The sequence below is a fragment of the Cavia porcellus genome, unplaced genomic scaffold (genome assembly GCF_034190915.1).
Source record: "Cavia porcellus strain 051 isolate PalLab524CR breed Dunkin Hartley unplaced genomic scaffold, mCavPor4.1 scaffold_31, whole genome shotgun sequence".
Lineage (NCBI taxonomy): Eukaryota > Metazoa > Chordata > Mammalia > Rodentia > Caviidae > Cavia > Cavia porcellus.
Window position 1 is genome coordinate 14,665,501 of NW_026947514.1, and position 23,665 is coordinate 14,689,165.

The 23,665-nt window shown below is 34.9% G+C and overlaps 1 protein-coding gene across 2 annotated transcripts in view; it reads right to left on the reverse strand.

Annotated features, from left to right (window-relative positions):
- The window catches only part of Ttc8 (tetratricopeptide repeat domain 8), a 51,124-nt gene that overhangs the window by 17,810 nt on the left and 9,649 nt on the right, over positions 1-23,665 (reverse strand). For both annotated transcript variants that reach the window (XM_003472465.5, XM_023566127.2), the window contains 7 exons: positions 19,365-19,485; positions 18,136-18,199; positions 17,878-18,037; positions 17,571-17,660; positions 14,903-14,947; positions 6,620-6,705; positions 2,318-2,405 (listed from right to left, as the gene is read on the reverse strand). In XM_003472465.5, coding sequence (XP_003472513.2) covers positions 2,318-2,405; positions 6,620-6,705; positions 14,903-14,947; positions 17,571-17,660; positions 17,878-18,037; positions 18,136-18,199; positions 19,365-19,485 — 654 coding nt within the window. The remainder of the gene's footprint in view (positions 1-2,317; positions 2,406-6,619; positions 6,706-14,902; positions 14,948-17,570; positions 17,661-17,877; positions 18,038-18,135; positions 18,200-19,364; positions 19,486-23,665) is intronic.

Below are 23,665 nucleotides of genomic sequence, written 5' to 3' on the forward strand. Positions count from 1 at the left end.
TACACTGAGCTTCTTTTTAAAATATAACACAACTACAAATTTAAAATATTTAAGAACTTTAATTAACAATTAAAGCCTTTAAGAAATGATGTTGTTCCCAAAATCTGCTTGATTTCTATTATATAGCAACTATCTTTACATATATTAATGGAAACGAGTAAAATTTACCTCCATATTGACATGTAGGCTTATACAAAAATAGGTAAAACCATGTACTTAACAATGGTTAAAACAAAAAATAGCACTTTTTTCAGTCCCATGGCCAGGGATTAGTAATTAAGAAGATGATAATTAAATGGTATGACCTGAGCCTTAATTTCAATCTGCCTCTTTCAAAAAATTTACCAACAGTGATGCTTAGAAACTTCTTTCAGAATTTAAGCAGTATAATATACAATGTATAAAAGAAAAACTTAGATACCAAACAATTTTGTTTATGAAAGTCATTGTAAACATACTAGGATTTGCAGAACAAATTTATATAGTATAATTTTCATTTACTTTTTAGTATACTAATTTTTATTACTATATTTAAAGACAAGTAGGGGTAGAGGTTTTTTTGGTTTTTGTTTGCTTGTTGGGTTTGGGTTTTGGTTTAGGTTTAGTTTGATTTGGTTTGGTGTTTTTGAGACAGGGTCTCTCTGTGTATCAATCAGGCTGGCCTTGAATTTGTCGCGGTCCTCCTGCCTCAGACTCCCAAGTGCTGGAATTACAGGTGTGCTCCACCATATCTGACTGGGTAGTTTTTATTTAATGAAATTTTCTTTTCTGAAATGAAGAGTTGATTGGTCTTGTGCATGCACCACTGCCAGGAGTGAAGGCACTTCCCTTTGTATTATTTCTGGTGTAAATCACCTAAGCTCTGTTTTGAAACTAAATGGATAGGGCTGTTACTAAGGAGCTCCTAAAGGGCTGTCCCGCCCAGAGAGCCCCACAGAAACCACAGCCAGAATTATGAGCTTACAGCTGGGAACTTCTTTACAGGGTTTGTCAAAAGTTGCTTCATCAAATAAGGCAGGTTTACTGAGTTTGTCCCAAAATTTTCCTTAAGATTCCTTTTTTAAAGCCTTGACACCAAATCTGTCCTCTCTTGGCTGATTTTCCAGCGCCGTTCATCTGGTTCCTGGGTGATATCACAAATTTAAGAGGCAAAGTCAACCACTGCAGCCTAAGACGTGGGACAGAAAGCCAGCACTCCTGTCATGCTCATCTCCTTTACCACACTTTTTAATTTAGAAAATACTGAAAGACGCAACAGATGGTTCCACAACAACCACTTCATCAAATGTTTTTCTTTCAAAGTACCCTTGAAGAAGGTCAAGAAGTAACTTTATCCTGAGACCGCCTGAGTGTCCCTTATATAAAATGCTTGGGATCAGAACTGCTTTCAATTTCAGGTTTCCTTTGGATTTTGGTGTATTTGCATATACATAATGCAGTATCTTGGGGATGGAGCCCATTTAAACACAAAATTCATTTTCTATTTTATCTGTACCTTCTCCCCATGACCAGAAGCTAATTTTATACAGTGTTTTCAGTGCACCTGCATTTTGACTGTGACTCATTGCACGGCATCATGTGTGGAATTTTCCACTTGTGACATCAGGCCAGGTATTCTAAGAGTTTCAGATTTTGGAACATTTCAGATTTCAGAGTTTCTGATTTAAAATGTTCAGCCTTTACTGAGAATTCTAGGCAGCCTTTCATTTCTGCTGTGGCTGTGGTTGGTACTAAGCAGCAGTGAACAGGCTCCGGAGTCCAAGAGACCGAGGTTTGAAGAGTGGCTGTAAACCAGGGACCCTGAAATGCTTACCCTCTTGAAGCCTCATTTTCCACAAGTACAAAGGAAATTATAAAAACCCACTCTGCAGAATATTGTGATGATTAAATTAAACTGCATATCCAATGAACCAGATAGAATGCCTTACGCTGAGTAGGTGCTCAATTTAAAAAAAGGAAAAACATCCTTATTATTCTGGCAGAGACGAGCAACTAAGGATCTCTGTAAGAATGGTCGCTGTTTTCTTCGACCTCGTTAGGTGTAAAATAAATGTGTTGTAGGCAAAAGGCTACTCTGGCACCTGTTACTTATGGGTGAGCAACATAATTTTTTACTGTCCTAATGGACAACCTTTCAGAAGGGTTTTCTTATTTTTCACAGCAATCGTTTTGTCCTGAGGTGGCTGCCCTCCGTAGATAATTTTTCCCTTGCTAGAAAGAAAAATAAATTCAATCTGAACATATTAATATGCCAAATACTCCTTAAGGAAGTGGCAACTCGCCCCAGATTTCATTCAGATTAATGGTATTTACTTACTTTTGCCAAATAGAGAAATGTATCTACCATTTCCTGCTGCTTCAGGGCTGATTTAAACTGTTTTTCTGCTTCACGATACATTCCTAACCTAAAAACAGCCATTAAAATAATTAGACGTTCAACTAAAAATAAATATGACAGCATATTTTTTCAAACCCCCAGGACATGGATAGAGACAAATTAGAACTGTAAGAGCAGGCCTGTGAAAGAAGCTAATTTGTACACACACATGTACTGACATGTGTGTTAATACAGTACAGTTTAGCAAAGTCGCCTGTCTCCCATTTCCACTGGCTGGCTAATCCTCAAATGGTGTGTGAAGAGCCTGCCTGCCGAGTAGTCACAGCAGGACTAACAGCTTCCAGTAAGCCAGGTCACATCAGTTCACTACCTGAAGAGCTTATGATCAACTGGACATATGGCAAGTGACCTAAATAGATGCTTAGCGTCTCCATTTTACTGGAAGAACCGGAAGATGTTACTTTGAAAACATCTCCTGCTCTGAGACAATAGCCCATATTTTTAGTTACTCTTAAATATTTTGAGGTAAATAATAATTTCCACTCAAGTAATACCACCGTATCATCCTAGAGATCTTTTGTGTTTCTTTTCCTTTATTTGGTATCTGATACTGATTGTCTCAGTCTATGACTCTGATTTATGCTCTTTGCCTAAATATGATTGTTCTGAAGGCAGTATCTACGTCTTCTGCCCAGGAAACCTTTTCTTACCATTAAATCCATCACTGAAGCATATTACACAGCTTTAAATTCAGTCTGTCCTTCTAGACCTGTTAGGTTTTCTCGTCACTATGCATCCTTGGTTATCTAAGAGCCACTTAGATATGATAATGTCTCATTTTATAACACAAGATCAAAATCATATACAATATGTACACTGTACTGCTTTCACTTAAAGGATTGGAAAAATAGCCTTCATCAATTTCCATAATCGATACCTCAAGCATTTGGTGTGGCTGATACTCAAGTAACTGCTGAGAAGTGGGCTTCAAGTGATTACGTGTAGCCCAAAAATTAGCCTCAGTCAGAGAATGTGTGACGCAGCAAAAGCCCCTGCCTCGAACAGCCCACAAATATCACAAAGAATATGTATAAAACGTTACTGGAGAAAAGCACCAAAAAACAATATATACACATCAGTAACTGAGCAAGCAAGGCTTAATCCCATGAGTGAGGCAGTCACTGGGTTTTATACACACTCATCACTGAATTTAAAAGTCTGTATACTTTTATTTAATGACTACCTCTTTCCAAAAGTGACTTTAAAAGGATTATAATTAAAAAGTATACATAAAACAAGAACAGCAAAATAGAAATAGATTTTTAAACAATGTAAATGAAAGGATAAACGAATGAAATGACAATCAGGTACTGAGGTACACAGAAGCCAAAGGAAGAAAATATGAGTCTTATCTTTTTTCTTAATACATCCTCGAGAGAAAATGTCCAGCATTACTGGAAAGGACTTTTCCGTATGTGTTCTTTTTTCTTTTCTTTCCTTTTTTTTTTTTTTTTTTTTTTTTTTTTGTCTTTTTGAGCCAAGGTCTCACTATGCAGTTCAGGCCAGCCTTGAGCTCACTTTGTAGCCCAGGCTGGTCTTGAACCTGCGACAATCCTCCTGCCTCAGCCTCCTGAGTGATGGTATTACGGGCATGAGCCATCACGCCCAGCAACCATATATATTCTTATGCACAGAAAACTGAGTAGACTGCGTGCAGAGAAAGTCTAGGAATAATGGAAACATTAGTCAAGTTCATAATTTCAAGTTGGTATCAGAATCAGGATACAGAGAAATAGTTTCCAAGAGCAGCCAATATTTTTCTTTCCAATTTAATTCAACTAAATTGTCAATCAACAACTGCCTGCAGGTTTTGTGATGGTAAGGAGATGCAAAAATGAAGTTTACAACCGTGTCCTCAAAGTGACAGCAGTCAAACAGTGATACAAAACATCTTCACACACATGCAAACTTAACTGTATTATAGCCAATAAGAAAAGGTTTGGGAGCACAGAAGACAGACAGAGTGAAGCAGGAGTTTCAGGGAAGGACAGATGTGATTTCAACAGCTAGATACGATAGCGGTGGTGGAGGTGCATTTCCAGATGGAAGTAAACTATGACATAAGCACACAGGCAGGAAAGAAAGTATGCAATATGTTAGAGGAACACTGAGAAATTGGTACAATTGATAAAGATAATGAAAACAGTGAGATAATGTCGACACGTAGACTGGGACAAAATTATCCTGCTGTCCTTAAAAGCCATACCTCTTTCTAGAGATGATAGGGAATTACTAAGGGATCCAACAAAAGCTGTTTATCACGATAGCTATTCTCACTGAACACTGGAAGGACTGATGGGCAACAGACTGGAGACAGAAACCTAGGGAAGAAGCTACTATCAAACCTTAAGCAAATGGTACTGAAAGCCAGAATGAGGACACTAGAGTGGGAATGGGTAGTAAAGGAGCAACTTTGAGTTATTGCAGAGATGAAATCAATAGAACTTAATGACCTGGAGCAAAGGGACAGAAATCAATTTCAGGCTACATTTCTGGTAATCCATTCTTGACCTCTGCTATTGAGGTCAGGACTTCTTTCTCTTGGGTCCCACTGCACTCTGTCACTATGGGACCACACTTAAAATTATTTGCTGCCTGTCTAAACCATTTGAAAGAAGGGACAAGCTAATATATCTTTGTAATGCAATTTAATGAGAGTAGTTGCGTATAACTATTCTACTGAATGAATGAATGAATGAATGAATGAACATTGAATACATAATAAAGATGAGCAAGTACAAAGGATAGAAAAGAATGATCAATATGACAAGTGTATTCATTTAAATGTCATCATATGTGGGCAGCAGAAGGAATCAGGTTTGTGTTCTTCTTTACTAAAGATTTTTGAAGTTTCTCCTTGGAGGTGCAAGAGTTCAAAACTGTCTAACAAATTATATTCATAATATAATTTAATGTTACAATGTACATCGTACAGTGTAAACAATATAGTTTAATGTTACAATGATCTAAAATTATCTTGGCCAAACATATTTCCTCAATCCAGAAGTTGGAAAAAAATACCTTCTTCCTAGAAATTCTGTAGCCAGTGTTAATACAATCATGAGTTTTATGTGAAATATCTAGATGAAAAGTACTCTTAATTTCAACAGCAGAACATTTCATTTGCATTATTCATCTGTCCCACAGTGTTTGAATAACACTGAAATTTATAAATATTGAAGGACGCTCATAGAAACTGAAATCTATCTTGTTTTTGAATAAGACATTGTTATCTTTATAAAATATAATTGTTTTAAATTTGTGTTTTCCAAGTGTTCTAAATGCATTTCAACACCAGCAGCAAGTTTCAGGTCTTTCTTACTAGTTGTTACACAAATGTTCATAAAAATCATGATGACTTTTCTGATCTCTCAGTTGATTTGCCTTGAAATGTACCTAAACACTAAGGGAATGTAAGAATACTCAGGACCTACAGAAATAATATGGGATTGCAAAAATAGTAAGAGAACTGGCATCAGGATGTGGAGCTCAAACTCTTACTCTGCCATTCACTTTATCTTTGTGAGACTCAAATTTTTCTCATCTGAGAAATTATGAAAAACAGCAGCTATCTCTGAGATATTGTGAGATTGAGAGAAGATAATATGAACATAATATAATATCATATTATGATAATAATCGTAACTATAAAGCGCCTTCCATTTGGGAAGCATCAGTGTAAATGAGAAAAACTTGAGAACCAAGAAGATGACAGAGGAATCAACAGACTCAATTCGGTCCCAGGGTTGTTAAATATCTGACTCTTGTTTTAAAGATAACTTCTTATTGTCGCCTTGTGACTACTGAGTAAATGCTCTCTTGAATAAGCCAAAGTCTTTACTGTCTCATAAGGAAATCTACCACTCCCCCTAACCAAAAAGGATATATTTGAGACACATTGCTGGAGGCTCAGCATCAAGAAGGAATCAATATATAAAGACAGCTGCATCTTCTCCGTCACAGGCTGCCTGGGTGTGAATCCTGGATCTGCTTCTCACCAGCTATGTAAGTTGGAACAATTTATTTCCAATGTTTGTGACAGTTTCTCCACCTTAAAATGGAAGGAATGAATCTCTGCAGAATCGCTATTAAAGGTTAAATGAAGCCCATTTGGGGGTGTCTGCAATAGGGCTTATATTTAGTGCTCAATAAATTATTTATTAGTATACTATGAAAAACCACTTCCACTTCTAAGTCCTTCACAAATAATCAAAATTTTACCTGTAGTAACATTTTCCAATCTGCACTTTCCACCACCAGTCCTTGTACTGAGAATGTTCCGTGGAAAGAGCAGCCAGATCCAAAGCCTTTGAAAAAAATTCACTTTAGATTAGGATGTTCTTTTCTAACAGTAAGCAGTCAGAAAGATAAGTAACGAAATAATCCATATAATTAGTACCAATCAAAACATGCATTAGAAATCAGGCCGAATCATGTTTCCAGATGGCCCTTCCAATTTTCCCTAAATAATCAGTTCCAGACCAGAGGGCTAACAGCAGATGAGATGAAACACACTGATCAAAGGGAAGCAGATGCACAATATACTGTATTTTAATACACGAAATTGGTATTAAAAGACCACAGGCTTTGACTGTCTTCCTAGCATTTATCTACTTACGGTCTAATGATTCAAAATGTCTCTTAGACTTTGGTGATAGTCAAGCTTTTGGTAAGACAGGTCCAACAGCATCTCCCACTTTAAACACAGATGTAGAGAAACAGTGAAGGGTCATAACAAATGAAACTGGCTCATGAAAAAAGAGCTATCGGGTGACTGCCACCTTCAACAGGCATGATTCTAACATCTCTATCTATCAGTAATTCTAAAGGTCAAAAGCTCAAATGGAAAGAGAAGTCCTTCACTGCTTTCATACTGTACATCTCCTTATCTCATGTCTTCAATATCTTCTGGTTTATTCTTTCCACCATTTATCAAAGAGATGACAAAATAGGTATTGGGATTTTAGAAGAAACAGAAACGATTTTGAAAAAACTAATTTTGGCAAATAAGTTTTTACATAAATTCGAAGTTCAGAAGTTTGAAGCCCCTTTGACAACTTGATGAGCAAAAGTTGAAGTTATTAGTTAAATGAGCAATCTAGCTTTAAAAAAAAATACTTATTTTTTCCCTCAAAGTAGGAAACTTTTTACTCTGCAGCCAGTGTTAAAATAACCATGATATCCAATCGCTTGATTAAAGTATCACTTAGATATTCATTTCTATTATCTCAAAATGCAACCCATATTACCATCCACTTCTTAATATTAATTCTTTTCTGAAATGAATGCTGGAAGAGTCCTTTCAATTTCTATTGCAAAGTTAATTACTTTTCCCTGTGTTCCCTATCTTCTCTTGCTTCAGGGGAGATCTCTAAATATGCAAACTCCTTATAAAAGAATACTGTCACCATGCTGAGCTTCTAATGGACTTGAAAAATCAACATCTCTACTTGAAAGCTATGGAAATTAAAAACAAGCCACATACTACATTCCCATGCTTATTTTTCTTTTTCCCCTCCAGCCAGAAATAAAAATGAAAGCAAAAAATGAAGACCAAAGTATAACTTCAATTAGTATTATCTCTAGAACTATTAGGAAAATACATTTTCAATCAGCTCAACTCCATCATGCACTGTAAATCTGAACACATTAACTTTAACTACATCTTTCTAAAGATGTTTTCCAGCACACAGATCATATTTATTCTTATGTTTAATATAAAAGACCTTCTATATTTTAGGAAAAAAATGCCCTTCAAAATTCTTGTCCATATTCTGGTTTCCCAAGGTTGGATTTAGTTTATTTCAGGATGCTGATTTTGCATTTAAATATTGTCCTAAAACAAGTCTTGTGGTGGAGGAAGGAACCGTACGTTTATTCTCTCCAAGAAGGCTACAGATTTAGCTCAATGGCATAAGTGCTGCCTGGCAAATGCGAGGTTGCGAGTTTGATCCCTGATACTAAAAAAAAACAAAAAAAAACAAAAATCTAATTTTATCAAGAGAAAATACAAATTATTGGTATAGAATATAAATGGTTATTAAATTACATTTTAATGATACTTTTCCATGAGGAATCAACTTGCAATACAGAAAGATACTTGTGACAATTTCAAATGGCCCCTAAGCTCCTTTTTTTTTTTTTAAATATCTTGACAGAGCCAAGGACAGAAACCATATGATCATATCAATTGATAAAGTATTTGACAAAGTCCAACAGCCATTCATGATAAAAAAAAAAAACTTACAGAAAATTGGAATCGCTGATCTTTATTAGAATCTGATAAAAGTCATCTGTGACAATCAACAGCCAATATCACACTAACTGGACAAAAACTGAAAACTTTCACTAGTCTAACACTGAGAACAATGTGGTCCACTAGCACCATTCTGAAACATTATTAGCCAGAGTAATGAAACAAGATAAAGAGATGAAAGGACAAAGGATAGGAAAGGAAGAAATTAAATGATCATTATGTGCGCTGCGGTAGTTTCTGGAATGTTGCTATACTCATAAGAGATACTTGAGAACTACTTGTTGACTGAATTAGTTATACTGCTTCCAATCTATGTTGACAATAGCTTAAGAACTAAAAAGAAAAAAATTTTTAATAGTAAAAGATTTATAAATAAAACTTACATCTCTAGTTTTTTAAATGGTGACAGATCTATATTTCTTTAAAGTCTTCCCCAATTCTTTTAAATAAATGACAATATATTTATACTTAATACTCTTTAAATAATGTAATAAAACATATCTATATTAATAAGGTCTTAGAATGCCATTTTAAAAATAAAAATCAAGTTATTAAAGGAATCTTGGTGGATCTAACCAATATAATGTATGTGAATTTGTCCGACCACTCCAGTTTTTAAAAAGCCAACCTTTCTTAATCTCATTCAAGTTGTGACAATTTCAGGTTGATGAAATTAAAGAACATATAAAAAAGATTTTGGATTGTCAACCCACATGCTACTTCCATTTTGTCAGACTGCCAATATTGGCCCAAGAGGAAGGGCTAGGTAAGGAGAGTTATTAAAAACTCAAGGCTGGGAGCTGGGGATTTAGCTTAGCGGCATAAGCACCTGCCTTGCAAGCAGCCAGTCGTGAGTTCGATCCCTGGGAAGATAAAAACAAAAAAAGAAAAAAAAAAAAAAAAATTCAAGGAAGAAATACAATTTTCTGTGGATCAGCTTTACTTTTGCTTAACATTTAAATACTACTTCATAAGTATTCTCTATACTTATTTACAGCATTCTCTGCATTTGTGTATAAACATATACAATCATCAACCTACATGTTACTGTAGTTTTAGCAGCCAACTAGATTGAGACAGTATTAAAACCTCAAAGACAAAATTTAGCTTATTTTTATTTTCTTACAATTGAAATACCACTTCACAGTATTCTTTACATTAATCTCTAATATTTTCCATATTTATATGAGAAACTTTAAAAACTTTTTTGAAGGGGCTGGGGATTTAGCTCAGCAGCATAAGCACCTGCCTTGCAAGCAGGCAGTCGTGAGTTCGATCCCCGGTAGCGATAAAAAGAAAAAAGAAAAAAAAAGTGTAAAAAAAAAAAAACTTTTTCGAGGCCATCCAAAGTAACTAAATAAAAGCACCTCTGATTTCTTAAGCATGTTTAAAAAGTGATTTCTTTGTAGTTTTTTCATCTAAAGATGAAAAATACATATAAGCTATTTTTAAAATGCATGCTTTATGTTTGTTATATAACCGTTGCCTCCATCAGAAAATAACTTTTGGGGGGCTAGGGATTTAGCTCAGCGGCATAAGCACCTGCTTTGCATGCACATGGCTGTGAGTTCGATCCCCAGTACCGATAAAAAAAAGAAAAGAAAAGAACTTTTGTTGTGAAATCTAAAATGACATTTTAATAGAACAATGTGATAGACAAGAGCATTAGGATGTGGCCGGCCCAGGAAAGTAAGAAGGAGGTCACCAGATCTCTGTCCTACTCAGGATCCAGAGTCCCCATCGCAATACTGATACATGCGCACTTACAATTATTTATTTACAGAATAAACCAATCATCTAATAAATCAATAAATGAATTAGTGAACAAAAAAGAACATAGAGGAACAAATAGTTTGTACCTTTTGCTAAGTTGAAGCAAGACAAATTGCCTTATTGCATGGTCTATAACATAGCCAACAGGAGTAGGCACATGAAAATACTAAAGATACAATTAACAGCATTTTAATTTACTGCTGTACCTAATTTACTGCCAAATTTATAAAGGAAAAGTTGCTATAATTTTACTGTTGCAAGTTTTTAAAAGTAAGTTAAAATTAGACTTAATCTCTATTAGTACCGTAGCTGTTTTCCTTACTGTTGCAATCCAAGCTGCTGGCACAACATAGGCAATCAACAAATATTTCTGGAAAGATTACATTTTAACCTCACAGCACTACTATTTTCATTTTTAAGTATCTGTCATATACTAGAGAAAGAGAAAAAAAAGACAGAGACAGAGACAGAGAGGGTTATAATTCTGCTCAACCTACAAAATGCATTCTTTTTGGGTTCACATTATAAAATAAACATTTTTCAATTTTTATCACTTTGATTATGATTTTATAATTATGATTACTAGTGGCTACATGAAATTTTATCATATTAGTGATTATAACTCACTCTCACTGAATATTTAGGTTGTTTTCCAAGTATTTTTGCTACTGCCTCTGCAAAGACATTTTCTGAAACTAGTATTTTCTGAAATTCTTTGAGAAATGAAATTATAGAACAAATTAAATACATAATTTTATGGCTACCTGTTTTATATTATCAGAATGTTCTCCGAGTTGTTCCTCTTACAACACTTATAATAGATGACAGTGAATGACATTAGCCCCAAACAGTCAAAGCTGCTTCATTTCATATTTAGGTTGTTGAGAAAGGACATCTCTAAAGTACTGATTTACTGGCATTATCTCTAATATAAACTTTTTATCATATGGGTCATTTCCATTTTCATAAAAAGTTTCCTAAAAAATTCAGATAAGCTTTTTAAATATGAGACAATATTTTAAAATCATATACATATTTTGCCCTCCTCCTGTGTTTTACTGTTAATTTTCTTTGTGCTTACTGTATAGAAATTATATATATGAATCAGAAAATCTCTTTCCTTTGTACTTGCTTCACAACTCTAACCTAATTTATAAAATATTTTATTGTTTGCTAATTTAATTTTTTAAAGTCTTCACCAATCAATTATTTAATACAGTGTCTAAACAAAATTTTATAAGTGTCACTTAGAGAATTATAAAGATCTATTTCAAAAAGAGCCAGGAACTGTGTTTAGCATTGCTTGTTTCTAATGTACTGAGATTTTTACAATCAAAAATAAAAATATAAAATTTACAAATGGGGACTCCAGTTCTTAATAGTATTAAGCATCATTTCCTTGTTACTGAGATACACTTAACAGTCATTTTTGTTGTCTCGTTTCTATTATTCTCTGATTTCTGTTTGTTTGCTTGTTTGTTTTATGAGGCTCTGTCCTTAAAACCCTACTGAGGCACCTCAGCTCATTTCCTACAGTGTAAGAAATGTTTTTAATGTTTCTATAGTTTTTAACATATACTCTACAGCAGTGGTTCCTAATCCTTGCTAAAAATTAGCATTGCCTATGGTCTCTGAGTAACAGAATTAGCAGACATCCATTGGGGATTTTGATTCAAGAAGTCAAGCACAGATCTAGAAATCTATTATTTTCCAAGGCCCTTGGTATTAAGAAAATGAGCTCGGTTTACCACTGTAGCCTCTAACCAGCTGAGAGGAAGCGCTTCAGTGATCAAATTCTAAGTTTGCCTCACCTGATATAATTCATGCAGTTCCACTCTCTCTGCTTTATATAATGGCGTCTAAATAAAATTTCATTTAAACAAAATTATTTTGCTGCTTAAATGAAAACCTGACAGTCACTGCTCTATCTGTTTTAAGGTCAAAATTTAAAAACCCAATATATATGAAGATCTGTGAATATAGTCTCTCATATTAGCATAACATTGGGAGGTTAAAATCTAGTTCTTAGACTCTTTAGTATGTAAATCCAAAAGCGCAAGAAAGAAAACCTACATTTACTGTCTTTGGGAGTGGGCTGGTTTGGTTTACTTTGGTGCTAGAGATTGAACACAAGGGAGTCATACATGTTAAGCATATACTCCACCACTGAGCTACATACACTCTAGCCTCATTGTTTTTTTGTTTTGTTTTGTTTTTTCCCAGTGTGGTTCTTATTCTTTAACATTATGTAAATCCCAAGCTGTAGAATGTTATCTTCAAGGTGCATCTTTTAATAAAGACAGCATCATCATGACCTTCAAAATAGCATGTGACCTGTTAAGTTTCTGAACTGATCACCTGGAACACCTCCTCCTTCCAGGACTCACTCCAGCCACACTGGCCTGCTTGCTGTTCCTCACAGTCCAGTCATGCTCCAAGCTGCCTCTGCAGATAAGGTTCTGAGGCTGAAATGCTCTTTGCACACAGAACTGCATGGCTCCTGTTCTCCGTCCTCAGGTCTCTGTTTAAATGTCATCTTTTCAGTGTGGATGCCACTGACCATTCCCCAATCCATCCAAAACTGCATTCTCCTCCGTGTCATTTCTTCTTCCCTCATTTGCTTTCCTGCTATTTTGCTGTCATAGTGCGTCTCATCTCGTGACACTTTATTTTTAATTTTTGTATTTCTATTCTCACCCAACCAGAATATAATCTACAAAAAGAGAACTTTTGCTCGTATGTTCCCTTTGTGATCTCAGGACTGTAACACTGGCTCAAAAAACAAACTGGCTGAAAGAATGTCCCTTCAACAAATGAGTTAATCTTTAAAAAAACAAAAGCACTAGCTTTATGATAATCCAGTAATTAGAGATTTACTCATTTATGAAATGGATAGAATTTTAACATTTTTTAATGACAGTAGACTCTTGACTTTTACATATCGTCACATTCAAGGCTCTACTGTGTAGTAACTGAAAGTAACAATTTGTATTTACAGAAATGTGCATGGTTTCTCAGCTTTTGTTCCCTCTTTTCCATACAAGACTACTTTTCCAAATATCTCATCACAGGTAACTACCATTTTCGGTGTACCTGGCCTGGATTCTCACCTGCACTTAACTGCCACCATCTCTCAGCACATATCCAGCAGTACCTTCACGTGGGTAGCTTTTTGTAACTTCAAACTCAAAAGGTCTCTAAGCGAATAATCTAGCTTCTTTGCAAACTGACTGCCTTCTCCAATTATGCCATTTCTGTTAATAAAACCATCATTCAGGGCTGGGGATTTAGCTCAGCCTTGCAAGCAGGCAGTCATGAGTTCGATCCCCGGTACTGATAAAAAGGAAAAAAAAAAAAAAGAAAACCATCATTCTTGAAACATCCACAGGAGGCAGAGTTGACCTGTGTCCCTTTCCTTTGTCCCCAGTATCAAGTCTATTAGCAAATTCTGTCACTTTTTAAATTTTTATATCTGTTTGATGCTCCTATTTGGGAAATAAGGTCTATTTATTTCTCATTCCATATTTTGTTCATGTATTTGCCTTTTCTTTACATCTCTTTTCCTTCCTTTCCACAAAATCCTACTTATTTATGGATCATTAATAATATTATCTCTTTTAAATTTTTCTCTTTGCTAGTTGGTGATGATTTGGGTTCAGCAATTACTTCTTGGTTTCATTTATGTCAATTTTATTTCCTCAGCAAGACTGCATGGTTGGTAAAGGCTGGCTAATCACATTTTTATTGGTTCTCCAGGTAGACTGTACTGTGGTCAACACACAGAAAACACAACTAAGGAAAGTATTCTTGTTTTCCTGAATACTTAATAAGTGGATATAAAGCTTGTTCCCTGTATTAATAAGAAAATGAGGAAAATGAGACACAACAGAATTAACTTCATATGATCTAGCAAAATTCAGAGTCTGATAACTTATATTCTAGCATGTAAAAACTGAAACAAATTTAAAAAGACACATACAATATAATCTCAAATTCTTTGTCAAGCAATTACCAAGACTGACTATTGCTAAAGCTGGATGATAGTTGATTCAGGCTCTTTATATTACTTTTTCTATATTCACACCAAAAATCTTCAATCATAAAATATTAAAGGTAGGAGAGAGGGGCACATGACAAAGAAACCAGAAACAGCTATATTAGTAAACATCTAATGATTACATAGGCTGAAGAAGAATGCATCAACAATGCTAACAATTAATGTAAATAATAAACTTTAACTCAGTCTATTATGCAATATTCTTAATTATCTTGATCTCGTCCTTTAGTGGAGAACTACATAATCAATCCAGGCAAATTATCCTACAGAAACTGATAGTGGATTTACAGTGTTAGTAATTCACCAATCTTTAGTAATTCCATTTACCTATAGGGTAAGAATTAGAATATTTCAGCATTTAAATCCTCAAAGTCAGAAAAATTACAATAAAAGAAAGTAACATGAATTCACAACTTACAGTTTTAACATCATTTTCATGGTGAAAGATATATTCAAACAAAGCCTGTGAAGAAAAAAAATGACAAATATACATTTGGTTATTTTCTATGAAAGGTAATTTATTGTTTTATTAAACCCAAAGTTTGACTGAATAAAAATAATCACCATACTCTAAAATGCATGGGATTCATAAACAAAGGACCTAATTGTTACTTGTTAGAATCTTCATTTTGAAATGCTGCTATTTAAAACTGATTTCTGTTTTTATAGACTATCAACTAGAAAGCTCAGAGAATTGAATGTTTTTCTTCACATTGCATATACTATTTTATTAGAAGGAGACAAATGAAAATTTATTTTTAAAGACTAATGTTAAAAAACATTCAATCAATTTGTATATTCTACATTTGTAGTGGTTATAACTCAATAATGATGATTTAGATATGGAAAGTCTAGAAGTTCTTCAGAGATAAAGTGTAAGTGTAAAGTGGGATTTTTTTTTTTTTTTCTTTTTGGCTTAACTTCTAAAGTTGTTTCTCTTTAGGCAGCATTTATGGTAACTCTGTGACAAAAAATGCTCAGGGCTGGGGCTTTAGCTCAGCGGCATAAGTGCCTACCTTGCAGGCACCCAGTCATAAATTCAATCTCCGGTACAAAAAAAAACACAACCACAAAAAAAAAAAAAAAAAAAAATACTTGGGGTTTTTTTAACAGGGTGCTACTCAATTTAACTCATTGGAATCATTAGGGGATCCCAGACCAGGTCAACCAAATCAGACTTTAGAATGAAGGGAGATGGTGAAACCCTGGCACTATATTTTTTAAAGCCCTTGGATGTATAGCAAGGGCTGAGAACCATGATTTTTATACTTCACCCAACTTATCCAGATCAAGAAGCAGTACTACCTTATCAATAGTACTATTATTTTATATTTGCATGGAGGCTAACATTCCTGGAAGATAGCAAGTTTATTAACTGAGAAGATGTGAGGGCAACCAATAAAGAAATAAAAAAAACAGGACAAGGCCCTTCTTTAAAAAAAAAAAAAACTTTAATAATCTGTCTATGTGTTCTATTACTAAAAAAGAAAAGAAAAAGTGCAGTCCATGTACCACTGCCATGAAAAAGATGTGACAGCACCCAAGATGTCTGAGCATCACCACAGACATACATTAGGAGTCCTGATGAGGCAAGGAAGGTTGGAGCCAAAGATGGGACCATCTGAAGTTATTTCCACAACACACTAAAAAAACCACGAAATGTAGTTTATGCTAAACCTTGTACACATACCAAGTCCATCCTGTATGCATCTTAATTTAGCTGAGGGAAATGCCTCCCATAACTGCACTGCCTCATTAAAACACAGCAATGGCATTGACTAGCTAGGTGGTCACCTCAAGTAAACAGCTCATGTGAGCTCCTTTTCATACGCTATTCTCATAAAGGAAAGGGAAATAAAGCTTTACAATTCTGCTAAATGCAGTTGATTAGATTGCTGTCAAACAAGAATTTAAGAAGTCATTAGCATTAGTATGGGCTGACTGCCTCCTGCCAAGTGGCACTGCATTTTCAAATTTAAACTTCAACTCTACATGACTAGTGTCCACTTTCATTTACTACTAGAGTGTGGCATTAGAACTAAGATCGAGAATGAGCTCAGAGTCCACACAGAGTTTAGAGACTTGAACTGAAACCTGGGCTACGATTAAACCATCTGCCAGAAAACAAAGGCTCCTGTCTCTGAATTATTCCAAGCTCACCCTCACATCTTTTATACTGGAAACGCCATGGACACCTCATTTTCTTTCATTTTCTTTCGCTCCTTTAATGCATCTCTCTTCTTTTACCTTCTTCCTCTCTACCTCTAATTTTTTCTTTAAAGTGGTATTTAATCTCCAAGTAATTACAGTGATCAATGTGTTTGGCTTGCCACTGTCTGTTTTGAATACTCATTACTGAAATGCATGATTAGTTACTAATAAAGAGCATATATTTGCATTATTCTTTTTACAGCCCTAAAATAGAGCAAGGACAAAATTTTTTCTGAGAATAATCAAAACTTGAAGCTTACAAATAAACATAAACACACACAAAACTCCTTGAGATTCATTTCATAAATGTGATATTATATCCCTGCTTTCTTTGGTAAAAACTGTCTCGTTTTGTGTTGTTTTTTCGGACAGATCTCAATTTGTAGTTCAGGCTGGATGTAAACTCACCCTGTGACTCAGGCTGGCCTCAAACTCAAGAGCAATCCTCCAGTCTTAGTTTCCCTAGTGTTGGGAGTATAGGCATGCACCACCTTGCCTAGCAAAATTAGTGTTCTTTGTTAAGAGAAAAATAATTTCCTGTAATAATTTCTTATAATAAAGCATAAGTACTTTACTTCTGATTGACTTTCCTTACTTCAATATTAAAAGAATCTCTACACATTATAGCAATTGAACATTTCCATTTCAATCAATATATAGCTTTTTCTTCACAAATTTTTATTTTGCATAGTGTTATTATAAAATCATACTTCTGGGTTTTTTTTGTTTGTTTGTTTTTCTTTTTTATCGGTACCGGGGATCGAACTCACAACTGCCTGCTTGCAAGTCAGGTGCTTATGCCGCTGAGCTAAATCCCCAGCCCCTAAAATCATGCTTCTAACATCACTTTATTTAAAAACATTTTAAGTACATACCTTTGCCAATTTAGGTTTCTGGGAATATTTTGTTAAATTCAGTCTAGATAAATTTATAAAGGGTCCATCAGGACTTGTAAGCATCGAAGCCTATGAGAGAAAGGAAGATGGAATAGAAAATGTGAAGCTTTCTTTTGAAACATAAATGGAGTTTAACATGCATAGAAATTATGAAGGCAGCATGAGTGAAAAAGAATCACCTTCAAAAATTTCCCTGTAATTCTCCAGAATAACAGCAGCGAGTGATGTAATATAACAGGAAGTGACTTGGGTGACACAGGGCTATGGCAAAGTTCACAGAGCTTACCGTCCCCAGCCTGATGAACCTTCCCGAGGAGCTCGTGATGGGGCGCGCCGTGTAAGCGGTTCTGGGTGTTCTGATGGCCTGTTCCATGGTTCCCGGCCTTCCGCTCTGTGTGCTGGGCCTGAGGAAGCCTGTAATGGGTCTTCCTGCCTGAGTGATTGGCCTGTGAAGAACCCAAATTGTTATAAAACAAAGAAGATCAACTGAGGAAAATGCTCATATTGTCAATATTTAGCAGAGAGTATAAACAGAGGCACGAACCTGACAGCTTGAGTGGGCCCTCCTGTCTGATTAGTGCCAGGGAGTTTCAAAGACGTTCCTGGGCCTAGGAGATAAGAAAGACAGCAGTTGAATTCATGCATTTATTAATCTGTAAAAAAGGTCAGGTAATCTAATTTTCGCAATTGTTTTGGCCTGGTGAAAAAGATGTTAATAGCAGAAAATGTATTTTAGGGAAACGTGTTTGAGATGAATATTCAGTATGTTACTTATGTTACCACATTTAATCTTCACACTAAGTCTACAGGGGACATAGTTTTAACTTATTTAACAAAAGTTAACCAAAATAAGTAAAGATCAACTTATTAGTTGAGCTCATATTCAAATTCAAGACTAACTGGTTCCAAAGTTCAAAATGATGATTCTATATTCACAGATTAACTATTTTCCATTTGATATCCTTCCAATAAAAGATCATTCACTAACCCATATCTAGAATTTAGATATCCTGGTTCTGAAGGAGTGAAGTATTAAGGAAGAAAGACATTTTAACAGGAAACACATGTATTTTTTTCTCAACTTCCACTTCAAGTTTTAAAATGATCATTACCTTCGAAAACATACACATGACTGAGAATCTGTATCAGCTAGTAAGTTACCAGCAAGATCATCATATGTCATGGTAACCATTCAATACCATTTGTCACACCAAACTGCCAAGCTGCGGACTGGACCTCTGAACAATCCCAATGGATCGTCACAGTCCAGCATTATCACCTCATGACCTCACACCACGCATTGGGGCAAATCATGTCAGATTATAGCAAATGAGTGATGCTTTCAGATGATTATCTCACAAAAAATCCTTTTAATGCACTTCTGTTGTTGGGGTGCTTTTTGAGTTTAGAGACCCAAATGAACAATCTTCTGATGTATTCTGATGCAGTTCGAACATAATGCATTTCTATAAAAGTATTTTTAAAGGCATAATAAACCTTTTAAGGAAAACTGTATGTCAGTCTCATACCTTAAGTTAAAGAGAATATCAATGAATGGTGGAAGGACATACTTTGTATTATAAGACAGAGCAAAAACCATTTACTTAAGGTAATTTGTTAAATATATATACACGAAAAAATATATATACATGCTTCACTTATACAATGTTTGTATATTTATATAAAATTTACACATATATTCTTTCAATATGGACAGTAGTATTCCTCCTTTTAATAGCATTCCATTAACTTAACTGAAGAATCAATACTTACGTGGAACTTGAGCAATAGCATTTTCATCCAGAATCATTTCTGCAATTCCTTTCTGATCTACATCAATTTCATCTATATATACGATTTCAGTGAGTGCTCGTGCTTTTAAAATCCAAGCTGCCTACAAACCATACATAAATAAAATATACATTAAAATAGCACTAGAAAGAGTATTATATAGCTTATAGCTAGCTAACATTCATTTTTATTAGTTAATTTTTATTAAATATGTTTGCCACTTAACATATTAGGCTACTTTAAAGGGCTATGTCAAAAAACTAAAAACAGAAAACAAGATCATTATCAATCAACAGACACATTAATATATCAATTACCCAATAAATTAAAATGTGAGAATTACCTGGTAGTTTCCTAACACTCCTTTTTGAAAGTAAAAAAAGATCCTTAAAGAAATTTTTCATAGAAAATTTTGAAAACAAATTAATGAAGTATAACCCTGTGCTCTTTCAGCCTTCCTCTTCCAGGGCCAAGACCTCATGAAGCCTTCCCTGATCATCTGCTTGTCTTCTATTTATGACTCTAATCTTATGCACTTAACCATATTTGACAAATGCTATATTATTTGGGTATATATGAGCCCTCTTCTGTCCCCAAAATATATGCTTTTTTACCTTGCTAACTTTTGAATTTTCCATGATATCTATAGTTTTTGTATATAATAGGCAGCCAAGCAATGTTGGTTGACTTAACCTAAGATCAAATTGTCATGATATTAAGCAGCTAATCAACACAGATGACTGTGATCCATCCAGTCAGAAAACCTGCTAGAATATGGGGGGTGGGGAGAAAAGGTAATTTAGAAATCTATTTTGGAAAATATCAGCTTTGCTTTAGATTGAGAAAGTCAATATAAAGGTACACAAGCTTAATGTTCTCATTAAACGGATGAAATTGCTTTACAAGAAATTTTTACCTTTACGCTTCACTACAGAAAAGCAACAGAAAATGATAGGGCTCAGTGTCCAGTGGAGAAGTTCGGGAGAAGGCAGTTCTAGAAAATAGTAGCATAGATTTGACCGTACAGTTTAGAGGGAGCAGCGGGAAGGGAAATTTGAGGGGATTAGACTCAGTATACTAAGGATCTGGCTGTGAAGCTGGCAAACGGGGTGAGACAGGAAAAGATGGGGTGAGACAGGAAAAGATGAGTAATACAGGAGGTCCACAAAGTCCTCACATAAAGAACCCACGACGCATTCAGTCAGTCGATCTATATTTATTGATACCTCCTCGTTACCTACATAGCATCAGGCTAGGTTCCAAGCAGGAAACACAGCAAGATTTAAAAGTGGATCCTAATGTTCCCGAAAACCACACCTAGCGGACCAAATGACAAAGCAAAGTAGTGCGTGATGAGTGGGTGACAACTGTGTGATTGAGAAAATAAGTTTATAGAAGCTGATAAGGAGATACCCTTTTGTGAACAAAAGTAATTGAAATGCATATTTGTGCATTTTGTAAAAAGAAAATAAAAATTCCATGCTATCATCTATGAGAGAATAAAAATAGGCTGCCTTTATTACATTGGATTAAGTAATTGGCTTTTTGGCTTGTACTCTTTTGGTTGAAGTTTATTGGGTTCTTACCAGATAACTTATGGCAAAATGTTTCACATGCTATGTATGAATTTAACACAGTAATGAGTATATTATAGACTCAACTAATTTGTCTGTAAAAAGAAAATCTATTCTAATTGGAAGCACATCTGACTGTGGGAGCCACCAAAGAATAAAAACAACCTGAGGTTTTCACTCAAAAGAGATCAGGAAAGACACTAGATCTATACAGCTATTTCCAGGGAAGCCATCACTGTTTTAGACTAATAGTCTAATTTTACTTCAAAGAAGGACATAAACAACCCTGATTTATCTTAAATGGGCAGTGAATACTGCCCTGCAAATATCTGATAGCTTTAAATTTTCTTTTGTCTGGACCCTGGTGGATAGGAAGGACTGCAGCATCTTGGTGAAATAGTAAAGCTGGACACAGCCTCCTAGTTCTCTTCTTTAGAGCTACTGTGTACCAGGTCCTGAGAATGCAAAGACTTACAGTCCTAGTTCTGACAAAAAAGAATTTCAGCGTAATGGGGGGGGGGGGGGTCCTAATAGTAAAAATAACTTGGTGTGGTACTCTCACCTGTAATACTAGCTACTTAGGAGGGTAAGGCAGGAGAGTAGCAAGTTCCAGGCCAGCCTGGGCAACTTAACAAGACCCTAAAACTCAAAAAGGGGAAGTAGCTCAGCGGTACAGCATTTTCCCCCTGCATGCATAAAGTCCTGGATTCAATCCCCAGTACTCAAAAAAAAGAAAAGTGCATTATGGGAAGAAAGAGGAAAGGTAGCCAGCTACCGGTTAGTGGAAAAAAGAACAGAAAAACACATTTTGGCTCTGTGGCCATGTCAAGTGCCCAGTAAGGCAAAGGCAGGCTAGCTCCAGAGCTCGTGGTTCTTGGAAACTCCTCAAGAGTTTAAAATGGTTGAAGAACACGGTTAACTAAGGAAGCCATCAGAGGGCTGGGCTAGAGAAAATCGCAGAGACCAGATGATAAATTTGGTATGCCACAGCGATGTATAAGGGTTTTATCCTGACAATGAGGAGCTAATGAAGCTTCAGAACTACTATCTAGAATCTTAGTTAAACCAACTTTTTAAAAATATGGTCTTACAACTAGGTATCATTTATATATTTTATTATTAATCATCCATGCATGTATTTTACTTTTAACTATAGTCCAATCAATCACACTTCTTGAATTCTTGCTCCCTCTTAAATGTTGAGGAGGGGCAAATTTTTACATATTAAGCTAAGCAAAACATAGGAAAGTGAATCCACTGTCCCTTCCTAGCAAGGTGAATAAATATTTATAAGAAGTCAAACAGGAACATTTTTAAAAATTCTGTAAGAATCTCCTTTTTTCAAAAAGGTAAATAGATTTATATTTGTTTTGATTTTTAAAATCTAATTCTTAAGAAATGGGGATAATGATGTGAATTTTTGGTATTTGAGATTTGCAATAAGCTTGATATGGCAGTGCACACCTGTAATCCCAGCTACTTGGGATGGCAAGTTCCAGGTCAGCCTGGCAATTAAAGACCCTGTCTCAAAACAAAATTTAAAAAGGCTGGGTTCAAGCCTTCGTATCACACACACACAGAAATATGTAATAAGTTATACTCAAATCATTATGCAATTTAAAATTTTATCAGAGTCTCAGAAAAATTAGTATTTCTGATTTTTCTTCTATCCAAACAAAAAGTGACCTTGAAAGTCATGCCACTGCTAGATTACACATCAGGCTATATTCACAGAATGATGCCTGGCAATGTGAACAATTCTTGAGATTTTAATGAAAACAACAGATGGGGCTTTGGTTTTAAAATATATTTTTTTAAATTTTGGAAATGAGCCAACTAGGTTTTACAGACCAAAATCTTCTGCTTGTTTTTTTTTTAAACATAATTAGAGTACACACAGTAATCTCAAATTGTCCCTTGAATATAATTGTCTTCCAGGCATAGTGGTGCACACTTGTAATCTCAGTACTCAGGAGGCAGAGGCAAGAGGATCACTACGAGTTCAAGGCCAGCCTATACTATATAGCAAGCCTTGTCCCAACCTCCCCCTAATAAATAAATCGTTTTCTCAGGCATCTTTATCTTAATAAATGGTAGAATCACACAATTTTAAAATAAATAGTTATTTATGTAAGTGTATTTGAGTAGTTTTGTATTGAAGTACCTCCAAAGTTGAAAAAATAAGAGAAAACACATCTATTCACACAATTATAACCACTGTGTCAACTATTTTTTATATCTGTGAAACATACTCTCATCTTATTCATCTACTGAGTTAAATTTCTGGATGTTCCTCTTCAGGCAAATACCTGCCAGTTAACATCATGAAAATACTAACTCACTTGTTTTAAGTTTTGTGAAATTAATCCATTTTTAGTTATAAACATATGAAGGGGTAAAGATTTTACTGGCTGGGCAAAACCTGTTAAATTATCCTGTTCATTCCTACTGCAAGGCCAGTAGTTTAAGATATATAAGAAATAATTTGATAGACTACTTATTATTAAATTAATAATAATTTGATAATTAATATTATTTATTAATAACCCCCAAATAGTCTGTCTGATCTGACTCAGACATCATAAAAATCAGTACAAATATTTTATATTTTGATTACTCTGCAAAAATGAAAATTTAAGTATAAGATTTTGAATTGCTATTAAAATGCTTCATGTTTTCAAAGAAAAGAAGACAACATTGTAAATGAGT